This window comes from Sturnira hondurensis, unplaced genomic scaffold, assembly GCF_014824575.4.
Source record: "Sturnira hondurensis isolate 20B ecotype Veracruz unplaced genomic scaffold, ASM1482457v3 Scaffold0008196, whole genome shotgun sequence".
NCBI classification, from domain to species: Eukaryota; Metazoa; Chordata; class Mammalia; order Chiroptera; family Phyllostomidae; genus Sturnira; species Sturnira hondurensis.
Genome location: NW_028080827.1, coordinates 19,743,915 through 19,767,233, shown reverse-complemented (window position 1 = coordinate 19,767,233; position 23,319 = coordinate 19,743,915). Strand labels below are relative to the sequence as shown.

Below are 23,319 nucleotides of genomic sequence, written 5' to 3'. Positions count from 1 at the left end.
TGAGCAACAACTTTCAGAGAACACGCTAGTCCACAGCATCTTGTTCACGTGTGGCATGTAGCCCACACCCTGGACGGTTCTTGGAAGAGAATCGCATCCCTCCAGTCGCCTGGCAGAAAATCTATCTGCCCTTTACAAACAGCCCAAGTCTGACAATCTCAGGGGAGAGAAATCTTTACACTACTCTTTCCAAGAAAGAGAACACATAATTTATATAAATAGCTAGTTGAGTCCAATTTAGTGAGTCCAATAAGTGAGGATTCCTTCCACTTACTTCCTTAGTCTACCCCTTTTCTGTCCGTTTTTAGCAACAATCTGGGGAGGAAGTGACAGTTGGTGATCAAATACAGCACATCGGTATACAATGTGGAATCTCACACCTTGAGGACCCAGTGCTCTCACGTTGCCTGGAGCCGGCTGCAGTGAATATCTTCGGCCATCTCTTAAACAGGAGCAGGAATTCCAGAGTCTTATCACTAAAAATCATCTCCACAAGGCAGATTTGTTTGTTGCATCGGACCAACTCAGTTTTACCACTTCTCTGGTTTCCCTGGCTTCCAGGGAGCCTCCTCAACCATGAGACTACCCACCGCCATCTCAGAGTCTGGGCAGTCAGCAATAGTGAGAGAAGACTCAATTTTAAGTCTATGAGTTATGGCCTCAACTTCTGTGCTCTTCTGCCCTGTGATCCACTTGGACTAGGGCCCTCCTGCTTCTGAAGGCCAGTTTGGACCCTGCACCTAGACTGCTTGGAATCCACAGATTTACCCATAAAGCTTGTTATCCCTATATTGGCCATCTTTTCATTTTCAGGATCTCTCAGCCAAGTGCAATTTTTGGTTAAATTCCCCTATTGAGACAAAAATAGCAGCTGACAAGTTTTCAAGTGGGCATAATTTTCAAAGTAAGATGTTTATAAAATTTGGTAGGATAAAGATCTAAAAATTGTAATTTCATATGGATGATCCATAGTTAATGATGTCTTAATTTTAAAAAATTTTTATTAGTCACCTGCAGAAATTCTGCCACTAAATTATAATTTCATGTAACCTTGGATTTTGTGGGACACATGCATTTGAACAATGTGTCTGCATCTTCAACAAAACTGTATGCTAAGGCACTTCCAATTTTGCTACTCAATTTCCCTTCTGGAAAAGTCCGTATGATAAATTTCGCCAGTTAATGCCAGGAGGAAAAAACCTGTCTTTCTGGTCCAACTTGTATGCTTTGCTGGCAGCTACTGACATGCGGCTGGCAAGTAGCCATCCCCTCTTTATGCTGAGTTTTAGTACCCCAGTATTTTTAGGGTAACAATGTGCCCAGCTCTCAGGATTGACAGTTTAAAAAATTTTTAAGAACACAGTTAAATTTTAATTTTAGATAAACAACACACAACATTTTAGTGTAAGTATACCCTGACTATTAAATATATTTAATATCCAATAAAGAACATAATTTTTATGAATGGCTTAGACTGAGATATGCTAAGTATATAGTGTATGTCCCATATCTTGACCCTGGTCGTATGCCTGCACATTCACTTCTCCAGCATTCTTTGTAGCCAGCAGTGGCCATGTGACCAGTGAGTTGTAAGGGGAAGTCCACCCAGGGGATTCCACTGTTTCTCCTCTTCCCATCTGGAATGTGTACATTTAGGCCCAGATCTGCAGGAGACCCCTTGGAGCCAAGAGGTGGCGCGCCTGAGGATGAACTCAGGCTGAAGACTATGAAGCAGAAAGAGAGCCATTAATCAGCACCACCAGCCCTAGTCTGCCTGCTTTCCTCACTTCTTGTGTGTGAGTCAAATGAACCTTATTATTTTAAGCCACCAGTAGTTAAGGTTGCCGGTATTTGCAGCCACATGCATTCCTGACCGCTACCCCTCCCGCCCGCCACTCTTTGCCTTATTGCTTATTGCATGTGCTAGGGCCTCAAGGACACTCACAGTGGCGGCAGTAGTGGTCATCCTCGAACTAGCTCTGCTTTTAACAGAGACATAGAATTCTTCTAAAGTTTCTCTACTAGGAATATTGTTTGCTTTGGGGTTTGGTTGAAAACAACAGTCAGGTTCAGAATATTCTCTTCTACTTCTACTCTGCCCAGAGGTTTTCTTTCCTTTCTTATTAATATTGAGTTATACTGGATGATTTTTTTTCATTTTGGCATAGATTGAGATGACCATAGATGGGGTTTTTCTTTTTTAATTTGTTATAATGGTAGATTATCACTAGCTTATTATAATATTCAATCTTCCTCAGATTCTTTCTAGATCATGATGAACTTGAAAAAATACTGCTAACTTTTGTTTAGAATGTTCCTGAAATTTATCTCTCTCTTTTTTCTTGCACTATCCTCCCCAGTTTTGGTATCAGTTATACTAGCTTCATAAAATCAGTTGGTAAGCTCACCTTCTTTTCTCTTTCTCTGGAATAGTATAAGATAAAAACTACCTGATCCTTTGAAGTTGGTAAATTTGCCTATAAAAAGCCTGAAGCTGTTTTATCTCAGGAATATTTTTGTGTGTGCATGTGTGTGTTTAAGAGAGAGGTATGTTTGACTACCAATTCAAATTATCTAATGAAATTGTTTTCTTTAAGTTCCACATTTTTTCCTTGAGTTAATTTTGGCAGTTTAGACTTTTCTAGGAAAATTTTCATTTCATTGAAAGACTGGCATAGACTAATCATAACATAACTTTTAAAATATTCTGTGTATCTATAGTATCTGTCTTTTCATTTAAAAATGATTTCTGTGCCTTCTTAATAAAATTTCTTTGTTCAGAGCTTAATTGGTAACAATGTAAGATATTTTCAGTGTGCACTGTGGTCATCCGATGTATGTATCCATTGTATCTATTGTGAAAGGGTCCCCTCATCTAGTTAGTGAACACATCCATCCTCTTACATATTTAACTTTTTCTTTATCAGTGAGAACATTTAAGTTCTACTCTCTTAGTAAATTTTATTTCTACAGTACAGTGTTACCAACTATAAACTGTAGTAAAACACAGTCACCATGTTGTACATCAGACCCTTTAAGTCCCTGCCAAGCACTTTTTTATTCTGTTTCTATGAGTTTTTCCTACTCTCTGTGCCTATGAGTTTAACCTTATTTCTCTCTCTCTCTCTTTTTTTTAGATTTCCCATGTAAATGGCACCATGCACCATGCAGTGTTTGTCTTTCTCTGTCTTGCTTATTTCACTTAGCAAAATATTCACCATAGCAAAATGGCAGGATCTTCTTCTTTATTAAGTCTAAACAATATTCCATTATGTATCAATATTTTACCTATATTTACACACATCACATTTTCTTTATTCATTCACCTAACAACAGACATTTGTATCTACACTTTGGCTATCGTGCATAATGCTGCAATGAACGTGGGGGTACAGACATCTTTCAAAATAATGACTTTGTTTTCCTTGGATAAATACCCAGAACCTGTTTTTAATTTCTTGAGAATGCTCCATACTGTTTTCCATAGTGGCTGTAACGGTTCACATTTCCACCAATGGTGTACAATGATTCTCCTTTCACCACATCCTTGCTGGCCATTTGGTGTTTATCTTTTTGACGACAGCCATTCTAACAGGAGTGAGAGGACATCTCATCGTGGTTTTGATCTGCATGTCCCTGATGATCAGTGACGGCAATTTAAGCACCTTTTCATGTTCCTGTTGGTTATATGTTTTTATTCTTTGAAAAAAAATGTCTAGTCAGATCCTTTGCCCACTTTTTAATTAATTGGGATATTTATTTTTTTGCTATTGAGTTAAATGGGCTTATTGTATATTTTGTATATTAAACCTTTATCAGATATGTGATTTGCCTATATTTTATCTCATTCCATAGCCTGCCTTTTCATTTTGTTGGTGGTTTCCTTTGCTGAGCCTGAAGAATTTTAGTTTGATGTAGGCTCACTTGTTTATTTATTTATTTTTTGTTGCCTTTGCTTTTGTTGCAAATCCAAAAATCACTGCCAAGAGCTAACCCTCCTGGGCTTTTTTCCTAGAGGTTTTATGTTCAAATCTTTAATAAAATTTGAATTGATTTTTGTGTATGGTATAAGAGATGTCCAGTTTCATTCTTTTTAATGTGATGGTATAGTTTTCCCAATACCATTTATTGAAGAGATTATTCTTTCCTCATTGAATATTCTTGGACTCTTCATTGAAAATTAATTGACCATGAAAACATGGGTTTATTTCTGGGTTCTCTGTTACATTCCATTGATCTATGTGTCTGTTTTTGTGCCAGTACCTTACTATTTTGATTACTAGAGCTTTGTAATATAGTTTGGAATCAGGAAGTGTGATACCTCAGCTTTGTTCTCTTTCTCAAGATTGCTTTTGCTATTTGGGGTCTCTTGTGGTCTCGTATGAAAATTAGAATTTTTTTCTGTTTCTATGAAAAAGTGCCATTGGAATTTTAATAGGGATTTCACTGAGTCTATAGACTGCTTTGAGTGGTACAACCATTTTAACTGTTACCTATATAACCATTTTAACTATGTTATATCTTCCAACTATAGATAGCCATTTTAACTATATTAATATCCTTCCATTTATATGTGTCTTCTTCTGTTTTTTCATCAATGCTTTGTAGTTTTCAAAGTACAGATCTTTCACTTCCTTGGTTAAACTTATTTCTAAATATTTTACTATTCTTGGTGTAATTCTAAATGGGATTTTTAAATCATTTCTCTTTTTGATAGTTGGGTTTTAGTGTATAGAAATGCAACTAATATTTGTTTATTGATTTTTTATCCTTCAACTTTACCAATTTAATTTATTAGTTCTGCCCATTTTTTGGTGGCGTCTTTAAGGTTTTCTGCATACAGTATCATGTCATCTGCAGAGACAGTTTTACTTCTTTCTGATTAAATGCCCTTCATTTCTTTTTCTTGCCTAATTGATCTGGCTAGGACTTCTAGACTTTATTCACTTCTGTGTTGAATAAAGTAGTAAGAATGAGCATCCTTGTCTTGTTCCTGATCTTGAGGGAAAAGTTTTCAGCTTTCACCATTGAGTATAATATTAACTGTCAGCTGTCATATATGGCTTTATTATATCAAAATATTGTACAATCCTTCTATATCCAATGTGTTGAGGGTTCTTTTTAAATCATGGAATGATGCTGAACTTCGCCAAGTGCTTTTTCTGCATCTATTAAGAGGATCATATGATTTTTATCATTGATTTTGTTATTGTGTATAATATTTATTTACTTGTATATGTTGAACTGCCCTTGAATTCCAGGAATAAAGCCCACTTGATCATGGTGTATGATCCTTTTAATGTGCTGTTGCATTCAGTTTGCAAATATTTTGTTAAGGATTTTTTGTATCTATTTTCATCAGGTATACTGGCCTGCAATTTTCTTTTCTTGTAGTGTCCTTGTCTGGGTTTAATATGAAGGTAATGCTTGCCTCATAAAATGAGTTTGGAAGTGTTCCCTCCTTTTCCATTTTTTTGGAAGAATTTGCTGATGAGTATTAACTTTAAGTGCTCAGTATAATTCACCAGTGAAGCCATCTGGTCCTGGACTTTTCTTGGCTGAGAGGTATTTGATTACTGATTCTACCTCCTTACTAGTAATTGGCCTGGTCAGATGTCCTATTTCTTCATTATTCAGACTGGGTAGGTTTATGTTTCTAGGAATTTATGCATTTCTTTGAGGTTATCTAATTTTTTTGTATAATTGTTTATAGTAGTTTCTTAGATCCTTAAATTTCTGTGTTATCAATTGTAATGTCTCCTCTTTCATTTCTGATTTTATTTACCCGAGTTTTCTATCTTTTATTCCTTTAGTCTAGCTAAAGTTTCCCCAATTTTGTTTTTTATTAAAAAATAGCTTTTAGTTTCATTGATATTTTCTCTTGTCTTTCAAGTCTCTATTTCATTTATTTTCACTCTGATCCTTGTTAGCTTCTTCCTTCTAACTTTGGGCTTAGTTTGTTCTTTTTCTAGTTCCATGGGATATAAAGGTAGGTTGTTTATTTAAGATCTTTCTTCTTTCTTAATATAGATGTTTATTCCTATAAACTTCTCTCTTAGAACTGCTTTTGCTGTATCTCATAAGTTTCAGTATGTTGTGTTTTTATTTTTATTTGTCTCAAGATATTTTAAAAATTCTCTCTTGATTTCTTTTTTGACCCATTGGTTTTTAATAAGTATATTGTTTCATCTGCACACATTTGTGAATTTTCCAGTTTTGCTCTTGTAACTGATGTCTCATTTCATAACACTGTGGTCAGAAAAGAAGTTTGATATAATTTCAGTTATCTTAAATTTATTAGAAGTTGCTTTAATTTATATTTATCTAATAATTAATGATGTTAAGCATTTATTTATGTATTTGTTGTCCACATGTCTATTTTGCTAAAATGTGTGTTCAGATCTTATGTCTATTATGTTATTGGGTTGCTTGTTTTCTTATTACTGAGTTTTGAGAGTTCTTTACATTTTCTGGACAAAAATGATTAAGTACATGTTTTGAAATATTAATTTCTAACCTGCAGCTTTTCTTTTCATTTTTAATACTGTCTTTAAAAAGGTAGTTTTAAATTTTGATGAAAATTTTGTATCTTGGCTGTTTCAATACCCTGGTTGTGATACTGTATGAGAGTTTTGTAATGTGTTATTTTTTGAGAAAACTGAGTAAAGAGTGCAAAAGATCTCTCTGTGTCTTACAATTTAATGTGAATCTACAATTATCACAAATTCAAAAGTTTAATTAAAACAGGGCACCAGGAGAATATGAAATGCTAAGCCAGACTAGGAAAAATTGTTTGCAATTCATATAACTGATAATAGATTAGTACCCAGAAAATATAATTAATTTCTATAAATAACTAAGAAAAAGAAATACAATGCATTTAGAAAATAGGTTAAAGCCTTAAGTCACTTTAAAAAATAGATCCTCAAATGATAAGTACACATCAGAAAACTGCTCAACTTTATTGGTCATCAGAGAAATAGAAATTGAACCCACCAAAAGATACCCCAACAGACTTGTCAGGATGGCTAAAATTTGAAAAGAAACCAAAAATATCAAATGATGACAAAGATATATATCATCCGGAATTCTCACATACTGCTGGCAGGAAAATAAACCAATTTTATCACCAGGGAAAACTGTTTGGCAGTATCTATGAAATCTGAGCATATGCATACCCTAGGACTCAGCAATTCTACTTTTTGATATATATCCAACAGCAGTGTGTACATATGTGCACTAAAAGGCATGTACAAGAGTGCTCAGAGCGGTAGTATTATTCATAATCATTTGATAGTATAAGCCGCTGAAATGCCCATCATTGACGGGATGGATACAGAACTGGGACACATTCATACATATTCACTCCTACAGTCATGCACATTCATCCTCAATGCCTCTCTTTCCCTCACTCCTGTCCTCCAGCCCATCCTCTGGGCTCCACCTCCAAAATACAGCCGGAATTCGTTCACTTCTCTTGATACCCACTGATACCACCTTCCTCCAGTCCACCATCATTCCTCATCCGATTTACCATAATAGTCTTTTAACTAGTCTTGCTTCCACTCATTCTCCCCTATGACTCACTGTCTTTAAAGCAGCCAGAATAACCTCATCAAAATATAAATCAGATCACCTCATCTTCCTGTTTAAAAGCAGCTTTTTAGTTTCACTGATATTTTCTCTTGCCTTTTTACTTTCTATTTCTTTTATATTCACTCTAATCTTTGTTGGTTTTTAATTATGTTTTACATGAGATCCTCAGACATTTTTCTTCTTATAGCTAACATTAAAAAACAAACACACCTAAAATATCGAGTGATGGCAAAGATATACAAAGTCTGCCCAGCAAGAAAAATAGACATATGTATTGAAGAAGTTACAAGATACAAGAAACATTGTACACAGGACAATGACACCTCAGTTCCCTTCAAAGTAGGCACCTTGGGACCTCACACAGGTCTCCCAGTGTCTCTTCCACTTTTAAAACACTCTGCAAAATCCTTTGTTGGAGTCGCCATCAGCTGCCCTGTCGTATTTTCCTGAATCTCATCACTTACCTGAAATCTCTTCCCTTCCAAAGGTGATTTTAGTTTTGAGAAAAGCCAGAAGTCTCAGGACACCGAATCTGGGCTGTGAGGTGGCTGAATCACCTCAGAGATTTGATGTTTCACCAAAACCCCTTGCATGAGATGTGATGCATGAGTGAGTACATTGTTGTGATGAAGATGCCAGTCACCAATTGTCCATAGCTGTGGCCATTTTCATTGCAATATGTTGCATCTCTCAGCTGATGAAGAACACTGAGGTAATACTCCTTATTAATTGTTTGGACCAGAGGGGCACACTTGTGATGGACAACACCTTCCCAATTTAAAAAAACACAGTTAATGTGGTCTTGATCTTGTTGTGACTTTGCCACGCCTTCTTTGAGCATGGAGAACCAGACTACTTCCATTGGGATGACTGGGCCTTCATTTCTGATTCGTAGCTGTAGACCTATGATTCATCTCTAGTTATGATCTTCTTGAGGAAATCTGGTTAATTGGTAGAAGTTTGAATCAAGTCATTAGCAACTGCAGCACAATGTTCTTTCTGCTCTGGTAGCAGAAGCTGCAGAATGAATTTTGCCGTGACACATTTCATGCCAAGATCCTATGTTAAAATCTCAGACATAGTAGCTTTTGGAATCCCCAGATCAGCTTCTAGTTCTCATACTGTCAGTTGCAGATCTTTGTTGACTGCAGCCTGTACATGTTCAACATTCTCGGGTGTTCTGCTCATTGCAGGTCTTCCAGAACATGGGTCACTTTCAACAGATTCTCAACCACATTTGAAGTGTTTGTGCCACACTTTAATTTGCACTGCACTCCTTGCATCCTCCCAGAAAAACTGAATCATCCAAATAGTTTCCACAGGGGAATGTTCAACACAAAATTTGATACAGATTCATTGCTCTACTCACTCATTTTGAATGCGACGACCACACAGTACGCATGCTTACTCGGTGGCATCTACCAGCCTTACTGACTAGTACAGCAAAGTCATCATTGTTCACGTATATGTATTCCAGCCCACTCTCTGGCTGCCAGGTTACATTGATGTTGATGTCACACAAACCATTCTCATTAAATTAATGAAGACTGGACTTTTTCCAGACAGACCTTGGTAGATTATCTAGATCTTTCAGTGGGCTCTCATTATAATTAGGATTAAATACAACTCCTCATCATGGTTTGAAAAGCTGCCATGCTGATTCCAGTGTGGATATTTAAAAAGAAAGATCCCAAAATATGCTGAGAGGTTTGAACAAATAAAGAGCTTAGTTTTCTCTCACACAAGAGCTGAAAGGAAGATGGTCCAAGGCTGTCAGGGCAGCTCGGCCAAACTGAACAAGGAGTTCATCCATGGCTCCAAAGTGTCTGCCCACCACAGCTGCATCCCAGCTAGCCAGAGAGAGGAAAGGAAAAGGGGAGATGGCGTTCCTTCCTCCTTAAGGGTATAGTCCGAAGTCTTCCTTTCCATTTGTGCATACATTCTCACTGGCAGGATGCTGGTCACATGATACCTCTGGCTGAAGGGAAGCCTGGGAAATGTAGTCTTTAGCCAAGATGACATGCGCCCACCCACAATTCTGTTATTGTGGAAGTAGGGAAGAATGAATATGGAGGACCACACACAGTCTCTGATCTAGCCTACATCCCGTCATCTCTCTTTACCTCTCCAGCCTCATCTCCTCCTCCTCTCTCCCTTGCTCTTGGCCCTCTAGCCACACTATCCTTCTTGCTCATTCCCTCCTTGGTCCTCAAGGCTTTTTGTACCTGTGCTATCCTATATTGGGAATGCTCTTTCCTAGAACTTTACACAATTGGCTCCCGCTTATCATTTGGATCTCAACTCAAGCTTCATAAATCTTCTGAGAGGCATTCACTGACCCTTCCCTCACAGACCAAGTAACCATTTCCTTATCACTCTCTGACTCACGTCGTTTAATTTCTAATGCTTATCACTTACTACTTTACTGCTGGTGCTTAAATTCTCATTTACTTACCTGGTTTTTATCTGCATCTCCCATTAGAATGTTAAGTACCGTGAGAGCGGAAATGTTGTCTAACTTTTTCTCTGGTAAATCCCCAGCATCTAAATGCTATCTCGGATAAAGCAAGTATTCAACAACTATTGTTGAACAGATTAACTCATTTAACCCAAACCCCTCATTTTATAGCTGGGAAAGCTGAAGCCCAAAGGAAGTAAATGCACACAATGGGAAATACAGATGATGTATCATAGAATTGTAGGCTTGAGATCTATATAATTATGTTAACCAATGCCACCCTAATAAATGTAGTAATTTTTTAATTAAAAGAAAGTAGGTGGCTTGCCTGAAGTTCTGCAGCTAGGCAGTAGATTCTCAGGTCAGTTCTTTCCCCAAACACCCCCTTTCACTCAGCCTCCTTGTTCAAGTTTTCTTGTACCATCTCACCCCTCAGCAAGCACTGCTCTGAACGCCTACAGCATTGATTTTGACAGCCGTTTGGTTTTTGTTCTTTGCTACTTTGTACTGGTGTTTACCTCTTTATGTTTGTCTTCTTTTCCCAACCAAGCTGCAACCCCCTTGAAAAGCCCAACTTTCTAACACAGAGAGAACATAGGCCCTGAGGAAGGATTCTACAAAGAAACTAAAGCTACTGTATTCAGTAAAGCGAAATTCCAAATCCTTACAGCTTTACAGCTTTCCTCTTGTCCTATTACTGAAGATAAGGGCTGGATGCAGGCAGACTAGGTTTGGGTGGGAGGTCACTGCTGTGCTTCCCCAACTAAGCAAACCTCCCACTGTCTTACCAGCGGTGGGAGTCTTACATGCTTCATCAAAATGATGCAGAGGAGCCGCTTTGGGTAGAACGGGTGGATTCTGCAAGGTAATGCTTGCTTTTGGTGGAATCAGTCCTCGTTCTAGCATACTCAAAATCCCTGAAAAAGGAAGATTAGAAGAATATGAGTTTGACTATAAGCATTTCCCCAAAGTCTGAGCTCTATAAATTTCACAAGTGTAACTTATGCAATGCATCTTTTTAAAAAATATTTTATTTATTTATCTTTAGAGGGGTAGAGAAGGAGAGAGGGAGAGAAGTATCAATGTATGGTTGCCTTTCATGTGTCCCCTGCCGGGAACTGGCTTGCAATCCAGGCATGTGCCCCGACTGGGAATCGAACCGCGACACTCTGGTTCGAAGGCCCGTGCTCAATCCACTGAGCTACACCAGCCAGGGCCGCAATGCATCATCTTATTTGTGAGCATATATCTAATGCCTTAATTCTCTGTGTGAAAAAAATAGCATATTTTAAATATACAGTACCTATATATTTAAGCCTTAAGTTCTAACCCAAAGGAAAAAAAGGCATTTCCAGTAGTGGTAATATGAAATAAACTTGTACTAAGATCTTTTCATTTTGAGGTAGAATTATCATTTCAAAGCAAACTAAAACTTCTTTACACTTATGACATTTCCGATTATTGATAATATTGTTTTTCCTTTTAAAATTCAGAGAAATCAGATACACAGCCTTGACAACTAAAGTGATCTTCTGTTCTGAAAGAAGGAAAATCTGTGTGATTGAAACCATGCCTCTGTTGTTTCAATGAGTCATATTCTACAAGAGGCATTTTTAGATGTTCACCAGAAGACGTGAAGGCCTTAATAGGTCATTTTAGTGTCACTGGGCAGCACGGTCAGTATTAATGCAACTAATTTACAATTCCTAGAACTCACACTGTGTCAGCATGGCTGTCACCGAGGCTTTTTAAGGACAAGAGACATTGTTAAATAAATAAAGAGAGCAAGAATAAATCAATGAATAAATGAATAATTGAACAAAGCCCGCTGTCAGGAGCAAAACTTTCATTAAGGTAGATCTATTGTATGGAAGCCAGAAGCCCAGAAACTCGGGGAGGACTGGACAGAAACTTGTGATAGGGCTTTAGCTTCTTGCTGCTCTCATGCAACAAGAAGAAAAGTGAATGAAGAACTCTGGGGCGCGAGGAAGTCCCGGTATACAAACTGTGGACCAGGCTGGACTAAACTGAAGAAGTTGGCACACGTTCTAAGGACAAATACAGCTTCCATTTGCCTTATGGCCACTAATGACTATGTTTGGTTATTATTAAGAATATTAAAGTCTAGTGTTATGGGAATTCAGAAGAAATGACTACCATAGGATTGGAGGGCTAAAGATGATGTCACTTGTAAGACAATGATTCCAAAGAAACATTCAGTTTACCTACGGCAGAATCATCTGGGGGAGGGGGTGGGGGGAGGAATTTCTTGTTACAAATGGAGACTCCTGGGCACCCTCCCAGAGCTATCCAAATTTTTGCAGCCAGGGCCTGGGAATCTGCATTATTGAATATATGCCCTGAGGTTTGAAACCCACTAGAATAAGGCCTAGGAACCCTCATTTTAAATAAGTGCTCCAGGTCCATCCTTTGTACTCTTAAAACTCAAGAACTGCTGATCCAAAGTACAACACTTAAAGCTTTTTTTGAAATCAGTAGTATTGTTTGAAACATTTAGATGAATTCTTTGTTCTCACAAATGTTTTCCACATATAAATATCAAATCTCACTTCCAAGAACTGCACCTGTTTTTGCAGAAATGAAAAGCAGAGCTTCTTTTCTCTCTTGTTCAGTGTATTTTTATTACCAGAGTGAGTTTCATTCTCTGAAAATCCCAAGAATATAAGCATGATTTTAACCCTTGCTTTAGTATATAGGTTGAAGGAATTCACTTAATTTTTAGACATACACACATGTGTGCATTTACCATTGGAAAGAAAATGTTAAGACTATGGGATGAGCAAGAGAGATGACTAGATAGCTTTTCATTAAAATGCTGGAATCTCTAGAGATGATCTGACCTTTGGTTTTGGCTAATCTACATTACAATTCTATAGAGATTAAGGTTAATTAATAGGAAACTGAAAGTCACACACATAATTCTTGTTTATACACATGCCAATAAATTCTCTCACATAGAGGGACAATTCTTCCCCCAGCCTCAAAAAGCCAGTGTGACATCTATTTGCAAATTCCTTTCAGTATTCTTGCTTTATAAATGTGTCTGTTGTTTGGATTATTCTTTGAATCAGTTGTAATATCTTACTGGTTTCCTCAATTAATGAGTTAAATAACATCGTTGATCTCATTTTATATTTGTATGAGAGTCATGGTTTTACTTAAAAAAAATAAGCTTTAACACTTTTCAACATCCCACTAAGACAGACAAAAGATTCATCTGAAGTTGCCAGAAATGGTGCAGCCCATGCAGAACCAAGTCCAGGCACATATTTTTCTTGGTTTCCACAGGTGAATTCAAAGTGGAAGTAGAAAGTTGTTGCTTCTGTTTTCCTAATTTAAATACTACTCCCTATTAATTTTGTGTTTTGTTTTTCGTTTTGGTTCCCTTATGGCTGTTAAATGATTCCTGTTGTTAGCCAAAATGACTGCAATTTGGTGATACCTGTAAATGAATTAACATCTTATAGAGATCTACTCCTTGTTGAGTAAGAAACAATAGAGAATGTAGTTTGATAGCCTGTTGTTTGTCTATTTGTGTATTTTGAGGTCAAATCAATTAGGAATTTCATGCCCACAAGAAAGTAAACTAAGTCATAATCTGGACAATTAAGTTTTTGTTTTTCCATGTTTATTTTTCATCTGTAGCTGAAATTGTAGAAAGGAAGTGATAAGCTTTTTCTATATCTACATGTCTATATATCAATAATTCAGAAAGGCCTTTATCTCTCAATGTGAATGTAAATGTTTTCCTGTCTCCAAATGGTATTAATAAATTAGATCACAAAAATCTCTTAAATTAAAGGAGCTCTGTTCTGATTGAATTATATAGAGAAATAATGTTTATATAAGATGAATATTACTAAAATTCCCAGAAAATAAGGAAATCAAGCTTCTAATAATGTGCCCCCTTCACTTCGCACATTCAGAAACTCTCATTGGGTCTCTTTACTTTTAATGGCAATAAGCTCTTTGCATAGTGCCAGGAAGAATCTGTTCTCCTTTTATTACCAATATAATTGAATGAATTCAAATTTAGTATTTAAGAATGATGCTTATTGATCAGGTCAACTAAAGGCGACTTTGTGGTGCCAGTGCGTACAAAGACCTCCCAGAAAAACCAGCCAGGCATGAGGTTTACAGGTAGGAAAGGTCACTTTCTGGTAGGCCCAAGAATCTTAGGATATTTGAAATCACCCTAGAAGAAAGGAATTTACCCAAATTTATAGATCCTTCTGTTAAAATCCAGTGGGCAGAGTTTCTTGGGCTTGATCTCTAGCCTTTAGATAGTAAATAATAGAGGTTTTGAAAAGTTCTATCTCTGTGTGAATAACACACAGCTACCTCTGTGTGAATAACCAGGCCAAACCTAATGAGACTAACCTTAGTTTGTGAAAAAACTTTTTGAGATCATGTTGATCATAATGGGAGAAGACTGTAAGAATACTATTTTTTTAAGTTTTGGAATAATCAAAAGTGATGACTAGATGCCTTTGGAATGGAACGCTGGAGCTGCCAGGGATCATCTGAACCTACCCTCCAAACAGACCATTTTATAACCCTGCTGAGACTGCGGTGAACTCAAAAAGCAAACCCTGATGAGGATGCAAATAGTTCTATCTATAGACACAAAAATACAGTCTGTCTGGTGTAGGGACACCCCTCTCCCATGGAAAATCCAGTTTTGCATCCATTTGTGAATTTATTTTAACATTCCAGATCTATAGATGTGTGTTCTTTGGATTCTCCTTTAAAGCAGTGTAACATCTTACAGATGCCCTCCTTCAATGGATGAGTTAAATATAATCTTGATGGATGTTCATTTTATATTTGTATGAGAGTCATGATTTTATATCTCCTTGAAAATTCTCCTGTAGTACCACTGTCTCATTAAATTTTCATTAACACTTTTACTTTCCCGTTGAATAGATTAGGAATTGGAAATTCATTCATTCTGTCATTCATTCAACCAATATTTGTTAAGTGCCTAATACGTATCAGGAACTATACTCTGAGGGTTAAGGATGCAGGGCAAACCAGAGAGCCCTCATGGGGCCTCTAGTAGCAAAGAAGACCTTAGAGAATTCCACGAGATGTAATTACAAACTGATAATCAATGAAGGAAAAACACCGATGCTTGAGGAAGTGACTTTTACAGGCAGAGGTACTGGTGGGGGCCTGATATGAAAATGCGTTTGACCTGACAAGGAATGGAGAGAAGGCCCACGTGGCTGCAGTGCAGAGCAGGCAGTGAGATGAGAATGGAGGGGGCAGATCAGCCTTGTCTACAGGGCTTAGAGTTTATTCAGGACCAGAGAGCCGCTTGCCTGAGGTCACAAGGTGCCTGAACTGAAAATCTGGGTTGTGTACCATGAGACTTATATATTCTTTATCATTGAAAATAAACTAACTCTTTTTTTGGATTTAGCAAGGTAACTCAAGAAAAAGAGAAGTGGGAAGGAGACAGGGAGGGCTGGGAGGCTGGCTGGGATGGGAGTAAAAGACAGAAACTATACTTGAACAACAATTAAATTTTAAAAATAATATCAATATATTAGAAAAAGAAAAAGTAGGGAAGTTTACCCTGCATTTTTCAAAACAATTCCTTCTGGATGTTGTTGACCTTTCACCTCATGCTGGACTTGTGTAGACCCAGAGTGAGGCTTCAGTAACATTTAAGCGCATCAGGAACATGTAAAAACTCTGGACACTATCTCCATTTCTGTGACTTGTGCTTTCCTGATGCTTAGATTACCTTGCACAAACCAGACATGTAGCAAGTATTCAATGAACACACAGTGAGGCATGTGTTCTCTGGTAGATGATTGAGAGATAAAAATGTGATTTTTTTTCTAGACCAAGCTACCATGTTTCTAGATTGACCTTTGTTTTGTAACATTTTTTTTATTGTGCCTTTTGCTAAAGCAAACATTGATTGATTCATTTGTTCACTCCTGCATTCATCCTAACTGATCTGGAAGAATATAAAATGGTAATAAAGCAAGAAATAGAAACTTTGCTGATGTTATTCAGTATTCCCAGAGAGTAAATACTGGTTGGCTAAAAAGTTTGGATGTGTTTGTGTTTTTCCGTAAGATGGCTCTAGTAGTGCTTAGCTGTCTTTGACTTCATTTGAAACAATTTTGTTAGACTGTACTAGGACAGCTGTCATAACAACATGCATTTAAAGAAACATCAAAATTGGTGAATTGTTGTGTACCCATTTTACTATTGAAGATGGAAGGAAATATGCAACATTTTCAGCATATTATGCTTTATTATTTTAAGAAAAGTGAAAATGCAACTGAAATGCAAAAAAAAAAAAGATTCGGCCAGTATATGGAGAGGGTGCCATGACTGATAGAACATGCCAAAGTGTTTTAGGGAGTTTCATGCTGGAGATTTCTTACTGGACAATGCTCCATGGTCAGGTAGAGCAGTTGAAGTGGATGGCAATCGAATTGAGATATTAATTGAGAACAATGACTGTTCTATCACATGAGAGATGGCCAGCATACTAAAAATATCCAAATCAATGAAGTTATTGGTGAAATGAAAAATATGTCCTTTATTTTACAGAAAAACGAATGGACTTTTTGGCCAACCCAATATTATGTAAACTAACTAAAAGCATGTGTCACAAAGATTTCTGAACAATGATGGTTCATAACTAGGAAAGTAACAGTTACACTTATGGGAAGCTAGGCAAGTTGAGTCACTTATGACTCTCGGTTCTCTTGAGCTTTGCTATCCGTCCACCACCGAGGCAGCAGACAGGCCATCCGGGCTATAGGACTTTGAATCTCCAAGTGCCAGAAGAACCATTGCGAACCAACTTTAACTCCACAGCACCTCCAGACAGCAAATAGAAAATGAGATAGAGATGATTAAAGACCATCTCACTTGGTTATATTTGAGATATGAAAAGGGACCCACTTAGGCACTCTTTACACTTCGGCCAGTTAAATTAAGTAGCAGGGAGAAGTTAAGAGGTTACTTTGGACATTTCGTCCTTAGTTATTCATTCATTCACTCTTTAATTTGCTTATTCATTTGACCAACATTTAGTATGTGTGAAAGCCTAGATATGGTTCTAGGCACTGAGGACACTGAAATAAAGAGCCTTTGTTTAACCTTTTCTTAAAAACTAGGAATCTACTGGTGCCGCAATGACTAGAATTGGAACTAAGACATGCATAGTTTAAATACTAATTACATTAATTCTAGCATCATATTTCTGCATAATAGATATTGAAGTAAGATCTTTAAGTGCTACCAAAATAGCATCAGAAACCATATCTGCTCAGAAACTTAAACATTTCCAGTAATATCAGTTAAACACAATACTTCTAACATGTAATAGCACCACCATTTAAATCAATATTGAGTCTATAGAATAATGGGCCTTAGAAGTGTCGGGACTTGAGTGATCTCGTCTGTTCAACCTTCTCCTTCCAGAGTGAGGACGGGACTTATCTGAGGTCCCCTAGGAGAATCAGTTGCTGAGCGGGAATTCAAACTCAAACTCGCAACCCCACCTCCACGCTCCTTTCTTTAGATGCCTGGACACGTAGAATAGTTATTGAATCACTGACCTCTTCTGGCATCCTCTTGTAAGACTGGTATGGGGGTGAAATAGGGGTCTGTGCGGTGAGAAGCCGGCAGAACTGTGAGGCTGCTGATGGTGGACCCTTGTATTAACTTCTGAACCTTCACCTAAATGGTCAAAAATTTGTTTTCAGCAGACGTTTTTGCTTTCAAAATGAACAGTTTTCTTCTTATAAACAATAAATAAGATTATGAATAGTTTCATTAAGTTTTAATAAAGTAGCAACATCGGCTCCGATTTTATTGCTCATGAGTAGTACCCTGTGCTATTGTCTGCTGTCAGGAGTTTGTGTAATTTAAAATAGTTAATTAAATCCAATTAACATGTTGTGTTTTCCATTATGCAAAGTCAGTATAGTAGTTAATAAAGGAACATTAAGATTTTGTTCAATTTTAATGACTAGAATATAAAAGTGCTAAATCTTGGCAGAAGAAATTTTGAATAAAGCAAAATTTGGTACAAGCAAATTTCCCAGGAAATACATATTAGACTTTTGAGGATAAAAAAAAACCCCTAGGAGAATTAAAAAATAAATATATCCTTCAACATTCAGAGGTTAAAGATGAACTCCAAGTAGAAGCTTGCAGCTCCCAGGAATGGTTAAAGACCTGAGAGCACTTATAATAGGTGATTACTTTTCCTAAAGTTATAACATGCTTTTATTATAGTTATGAAATATGAATTGTTCCTATCAAATAGTGTCTAGATTTTAAAGATTACATTACATATAAATCACATTTAATTTATAGCCCAAGAACAATACTTTTACCTTTACTGTAGGAGGTTATGAACTACCTGGGCACCCCCAGCAGGGAAGATGCAGCTGTTTGATACTTCTAGACCGATTTAAATTTTCAAGTAATTTTCCAAACATTAATTAATTTGCATAACTTCTGAGGGAACTAGGTAACAGTTTGCTATTTAGCCAGTAAAGAACCAAGACAGAAAGGTTAGTAGGTTTGTTTCAGGTCACACGATATATTAGATATATACAGATACACACACTTTAAAATATGCTGTATTTACACTAGATGCACACACTTAAAAATCACAAAATTTTAAAGTTAATCTGATTTTACATTAGTGAAATTTGCCACTGGACTCAAAAGTACTGCACCTTATTGCTCATCAAGGTCATGGTGACCTTAAGAAAAAGAAGGGGGAAGTTTCATCAAGAACCGGGGAGAGAATCCCTTTACAAAGGAAGTATCTGTTGGCTGAGCAACGCCTGTGTGGACGAAGTTGTTAGGGCCCTGCCACCGGGACACGGCACTGCAGGCAAACTGTAAAGAGCTACCATCCCACGAACAGCGAACCCTTTCATGATGTTTGGTGAGGACAGTTTGAAATGACCATGAAGAGGATTTTTTTACAGGAAAGTGAAGACTGTCAGTGCAATCCGTTTCCTCCCAGGTGAGTTTGGGGGGGGAAGGGGAGTGCTATGAGCATCGCCTTGAGGAGAGTGAGGAGCTCGTGTGCACGCGGCCTTAGCATGGGTCGCGGGTCCCGCTGACCCATTTGGTCTCCTCCTCACCGTCAGCTCTTCTCTTCACACCGCACCTCCTAAAGTCTCCCAATCAGGGAGGCTGAGAAAATCACCAAGTGCCTTGTACCCCAGACATGGCACATACAGAAGTGACAATAGTCAGCATCAAAAATGGCAGGTCTCAAGTGGAACCCAATCAAAAAAGCAAACAAACGAGCAAAAAAGAACCAGAGACATGGAAATAAAGAACAAACTGACAAGGACCAGAGGGGAGCGGGGAGGGGAATAACGGAGGACTTTGTACAAAGGACCTATGGACAAGGACAATGGGGAGGGTGTTGTCTGGGAGAGGGGGATGGGCAGGGAAGGCAACAGAGGAAAAAGTGGGGGCAACAGTAACTGAACAACAATAAGTACAATAAAGTAAAGTAAAATAAAATAAAATGGCAGGTCTTCAGCTCTCTGATTGATAGGCGGGTCAGGGAGGCAAAGGTAAATTGGAGGAAGAGAGATTCAACTTAAATAAAATTGTCAAGCACTGTGAAGATGTAAAATATAGGTTTGACGGTTTCAGGGCACAGAGCACAATTTATCTGGATTTTCTGAAAGCCTTTGACAAAGTGCCCCTGACAACCCGCTCCTGAAAGCTAACGTGGCAGGATCCAACATAAAACACCACAGAAAGTGTGGCACAAGGACGGGCGGAGTGCAGGTGATGTCCGGACTCTGCCCGGCAGCTGGCCCAGGCACAGTGCCTGTTCCCTTAACTCTTCAAGCCGCATGGGTCTCAGCAGTGTAAAAGCCAAACCCGAGGGCTACGCAGAACAGGGAGTGAGGTGGGTGTGTGTGTGTGCTTAGTGGCATGAAGGGGAGGTGACATCCTGGCAAATTTACAGAAATAAAGGCCGCAGACAGCCTGCTCTGCTCTCCTGTTCCCATGGTAAAGATAACCATTTCTGAGTGGAGGAATGTAACGACCTTCAGCCTTTACTGAGCACTTACTATATCACACTAACTTTAATACAATAAGCATTAAATTTCATGAGCAATGGAAGAGCTCAGGGCTGTGGGAGTGCAGAAGAGGGAGTAATTAACTCTGCCTGCTGGCACGGCGTGAGGCTTTGCAGTGACTCTCAACCCTGGCCGTTCGCTAGGATCGCTCAGGGAGCAGTTGGAAAATACTGCTGCCTGGGCCCTAACCCTGGGCCATTAAATCCAAATGGCTGGGCTGGAGCCTGGACCTTGGTATGTTTATAAAGCTCCCAGGCGGTTCTGATGTGCAGCCAAGGCTGAGATGTACTGCCGCAAGTGATATTTAAATTGACCTTAAAAGAAGCATTGAAGTGCCACGTGGAGAAGAGAGGGCAATGACAGGTGGACAGAATGGCGGGAACAAAGTGAAGTAGTGTACAAATACACGGAGATCTCATCGAAGGCGAGGAGCCCGTGTGGCTGGAGTGTGCTGTGTGTATCGGGAGGGTGGGTGGGGATGAGACTGGCGAGGTAGGCTGAGATGAAAGAAAATTAAAGACACCATCTTTATGAACGTGATGAGTGCCTAACACAGGTTGGGTATCATCTCCTTCGGCGGCTCCTCTACGTCCGCTTTATATTTTATGCTGGAACCGTGCTCTGGAGTTGGTATAATTGGAATATCGCATTAGGAAAGAATCATATTTTCAATAGAATGTTGTCTCTTATATCTGGTACTTTATTACTGTTTCTAAAACTATAATTCAGAACTCTATCACTTTATGCCTAAACCTTCTACAACAGCTTAACATTTTTTCAATATTTAAAAAACACGGGAAATCTTAAAGAAGAAAACAGCAATTACTTTCCTATCAGCCAGAATTAATCATTGTTAATATCTCAGTGCATTTGCTTCCAGTGTTTTCAAATAGAAAACCCATTTTATTTTATTATTCTGGAAATAATTATATATGTTCATTATAAAGATTCCAAATAATGCAGGAAAACACAAAGATAAGAGAACCCATGCCCAATAGCAGTAAGTGGCCCATTACCGCTGATATATCTGGAATGATTGATATATTGCTTTATAAAAAATAGGATTTATATTACATTATTAAATTTAATTTGACATGAATTTAATAGGAGGGAAAGTGGCCAAATCAAACCCAACAAATTATTAAACCTCAAATAAATATTTCTTTACCACAAGACTCCTGTATGTTAAAAAAATGCCCTCTGCAGGCATTGGCCAGTATTTTCTTTAAGGGCCAGATAATCAGTATTTTAGGCTGTTCGGGTCTGTTGTGATGGCTGGAAAGTAGCACAAGCAATGTGAAGCAAAAGTGTGGAGCTGTGTCCCAACAAAACTTTACTTGCAAAAGCAGGTGGCCGGCCCTCAGGCAGTAGTTCATGGGCCCCTGTTCCTCCATTACATACAGGTGAGCATGGCAAACACTCAGATTTTTTTATCGCATGGTTTTATTTTAGGTAACATACCCCAGCTTCAAAAGGTGAGAGCATCAGAGCTCTATTGCTACTCCCATCTTTCCTCCTGGCCTCCCCATTTTATTATACTACTAACTTCACACTGTCCAGATTTGTAATATTCACATTGTTTGGAAACCATAAATGCGATGACTGTGTAGTATTGGCTGCACCTGGAAATGGATCCCATGCTCACCAACAGTCCTTTGGTCCTGTTTCTCTCTGTGCTTGACTTCTTTATTTTCACTGGTTCCAAAACTGCCTTGCTTTGGTCACCAATCAGTCCCTTCCAAGTGTTCGTGGGCATTTTATATGGGCATTTTATGCTTGAATTGCATCTGGGGTCGTCCTTTCTTTTCTCAGAACTTCATAGACACCCCATCCTCGTCTTCTACGAGTGTTAGGAAATCTGATGCCAGCCTCGTTTTTCACCCCTTGTAGGTGATTTTTCTTTCTCCCTGAATGTTTAAAGGATTCTTGGTCTTCAAAGTTCAGGTATTTAACATAGAAAACGTGTTTATGTTAAATATTCTAAATTGAATTTTCCTGGGATTTGTGTGTGTTTTTTTTAAAATTTTTCACCTACAGATTCAGTCCTTTCTTCACTTCTGAAAATTTTTCTTGCATCCTATCATTTGATACATCTTCTCTTTCATTTGCTGGGTTCTGTTTTAGGGACACCAAGTGCCTTTAAATGTGGGCTCATCTTTATCTTCCACATTGTGATACCTAACCATTCATTCTCCTGGTTAGAATAGGACACCCCGAGTTTTAGCTGAGTGCATGTCGATCCAGTTCCAGACTACGTGTCCCACTCTCTCCTGTGGCTACATGTGGGTGTGTGACCAAATTCAGACCAATAAGCAGAAGAGAGAAGCGCAGCCTCTGGGCTACCTCCCAGGAGTGCTTGCCTTACATCTCCCAGGGGGCTGAACCAGGGGTGTGGAAAGGAGCCAGCCTGAACCACTGAAATGAGAGCGTCCGTAACCACAGGGGTAAGGAGATGATGGAACCTCAGGATAGCAGGAACCACATGGGGGAGACTTCTCGGCCCAGTGCTGTCCTGACAGCCTTGGACTTCTCCCCTGTGCACTCTCTGCTGAGTAAGCACTGGGCTAACCAAGTTAAGGCATTATTACAGTTTTTGATTTCTTTGTTATACCAGCTTAGCCTGTAACAAACTAATGTACATGTCTATTAGCTTCTAACTAATTTCCTTTAGCATTTCCTTCTGCATTTACTGTGCTTACAGTCTTTTCTCTATGTCAATACTTCAACATTCAGCAGTATTGGGTCTTTCTATTTATAATTTATTAATTCCATAAAGTATTTTGGTATTCAGTTTGTTTCCTTATGTCTGCAAACTCCCTTTTTATCTCATCCTGCTATTTTATCATCTCATGGTTGAGCTCCAGTTTTACTTAATTTATGGTCCTATCAAGCTGTGCTATAATGTGAAGAAATTGTGAGAAAATGCCTTTTGTTCCTTGAGTTATGTCTTTTTCTGGGTCAGGCTCTGTCTTTTGCAGCCCATGATCTTCCCATGCTCCTCCCTCCCCTCTCTTTTGTTAGCTTTGGTAAGATACTGACATTTATATAATAAGTCAGCGTGGTGACCACAGCATTTCTTTTCCCTTTGTGCAGACTTAGGCAGCTCTCCCCAGACATTCCACTTGCTGTGATGCAGCATGT

General features: G+C 38.3%; 1 protein-coding gene across 2 annotated transcripts in view; it reads right to left on the bottom strand.

The window, feature by feature from the left end:
- IQCH (IQ motif containing H) overlaps positions 1 to 23,319 on the bottom strand; it is a 187,126-nt gene that overhangs the window by 110,350 nt on the left and 53,457 nt on the right. For both annotated transcript variants that reach the window (XM_037054202.1, XM_037054203.1), the window contains 2 exons: positions 17,668 to 17,788; positions 10,843 to 10,971 (listed from right to left, as the gene is read on the bottom strand). In XM_037054202.1, the coding sequence (XP_036910097.1) occupies positions 10,843 to 10,971; positions 17,668 to 17,788 (250 nt within the window). The remainder of the gene's footprint in view (positions 1 to 10,842; positions 10,972 to 17,667; positions 17,789 to 23,319) is intronic.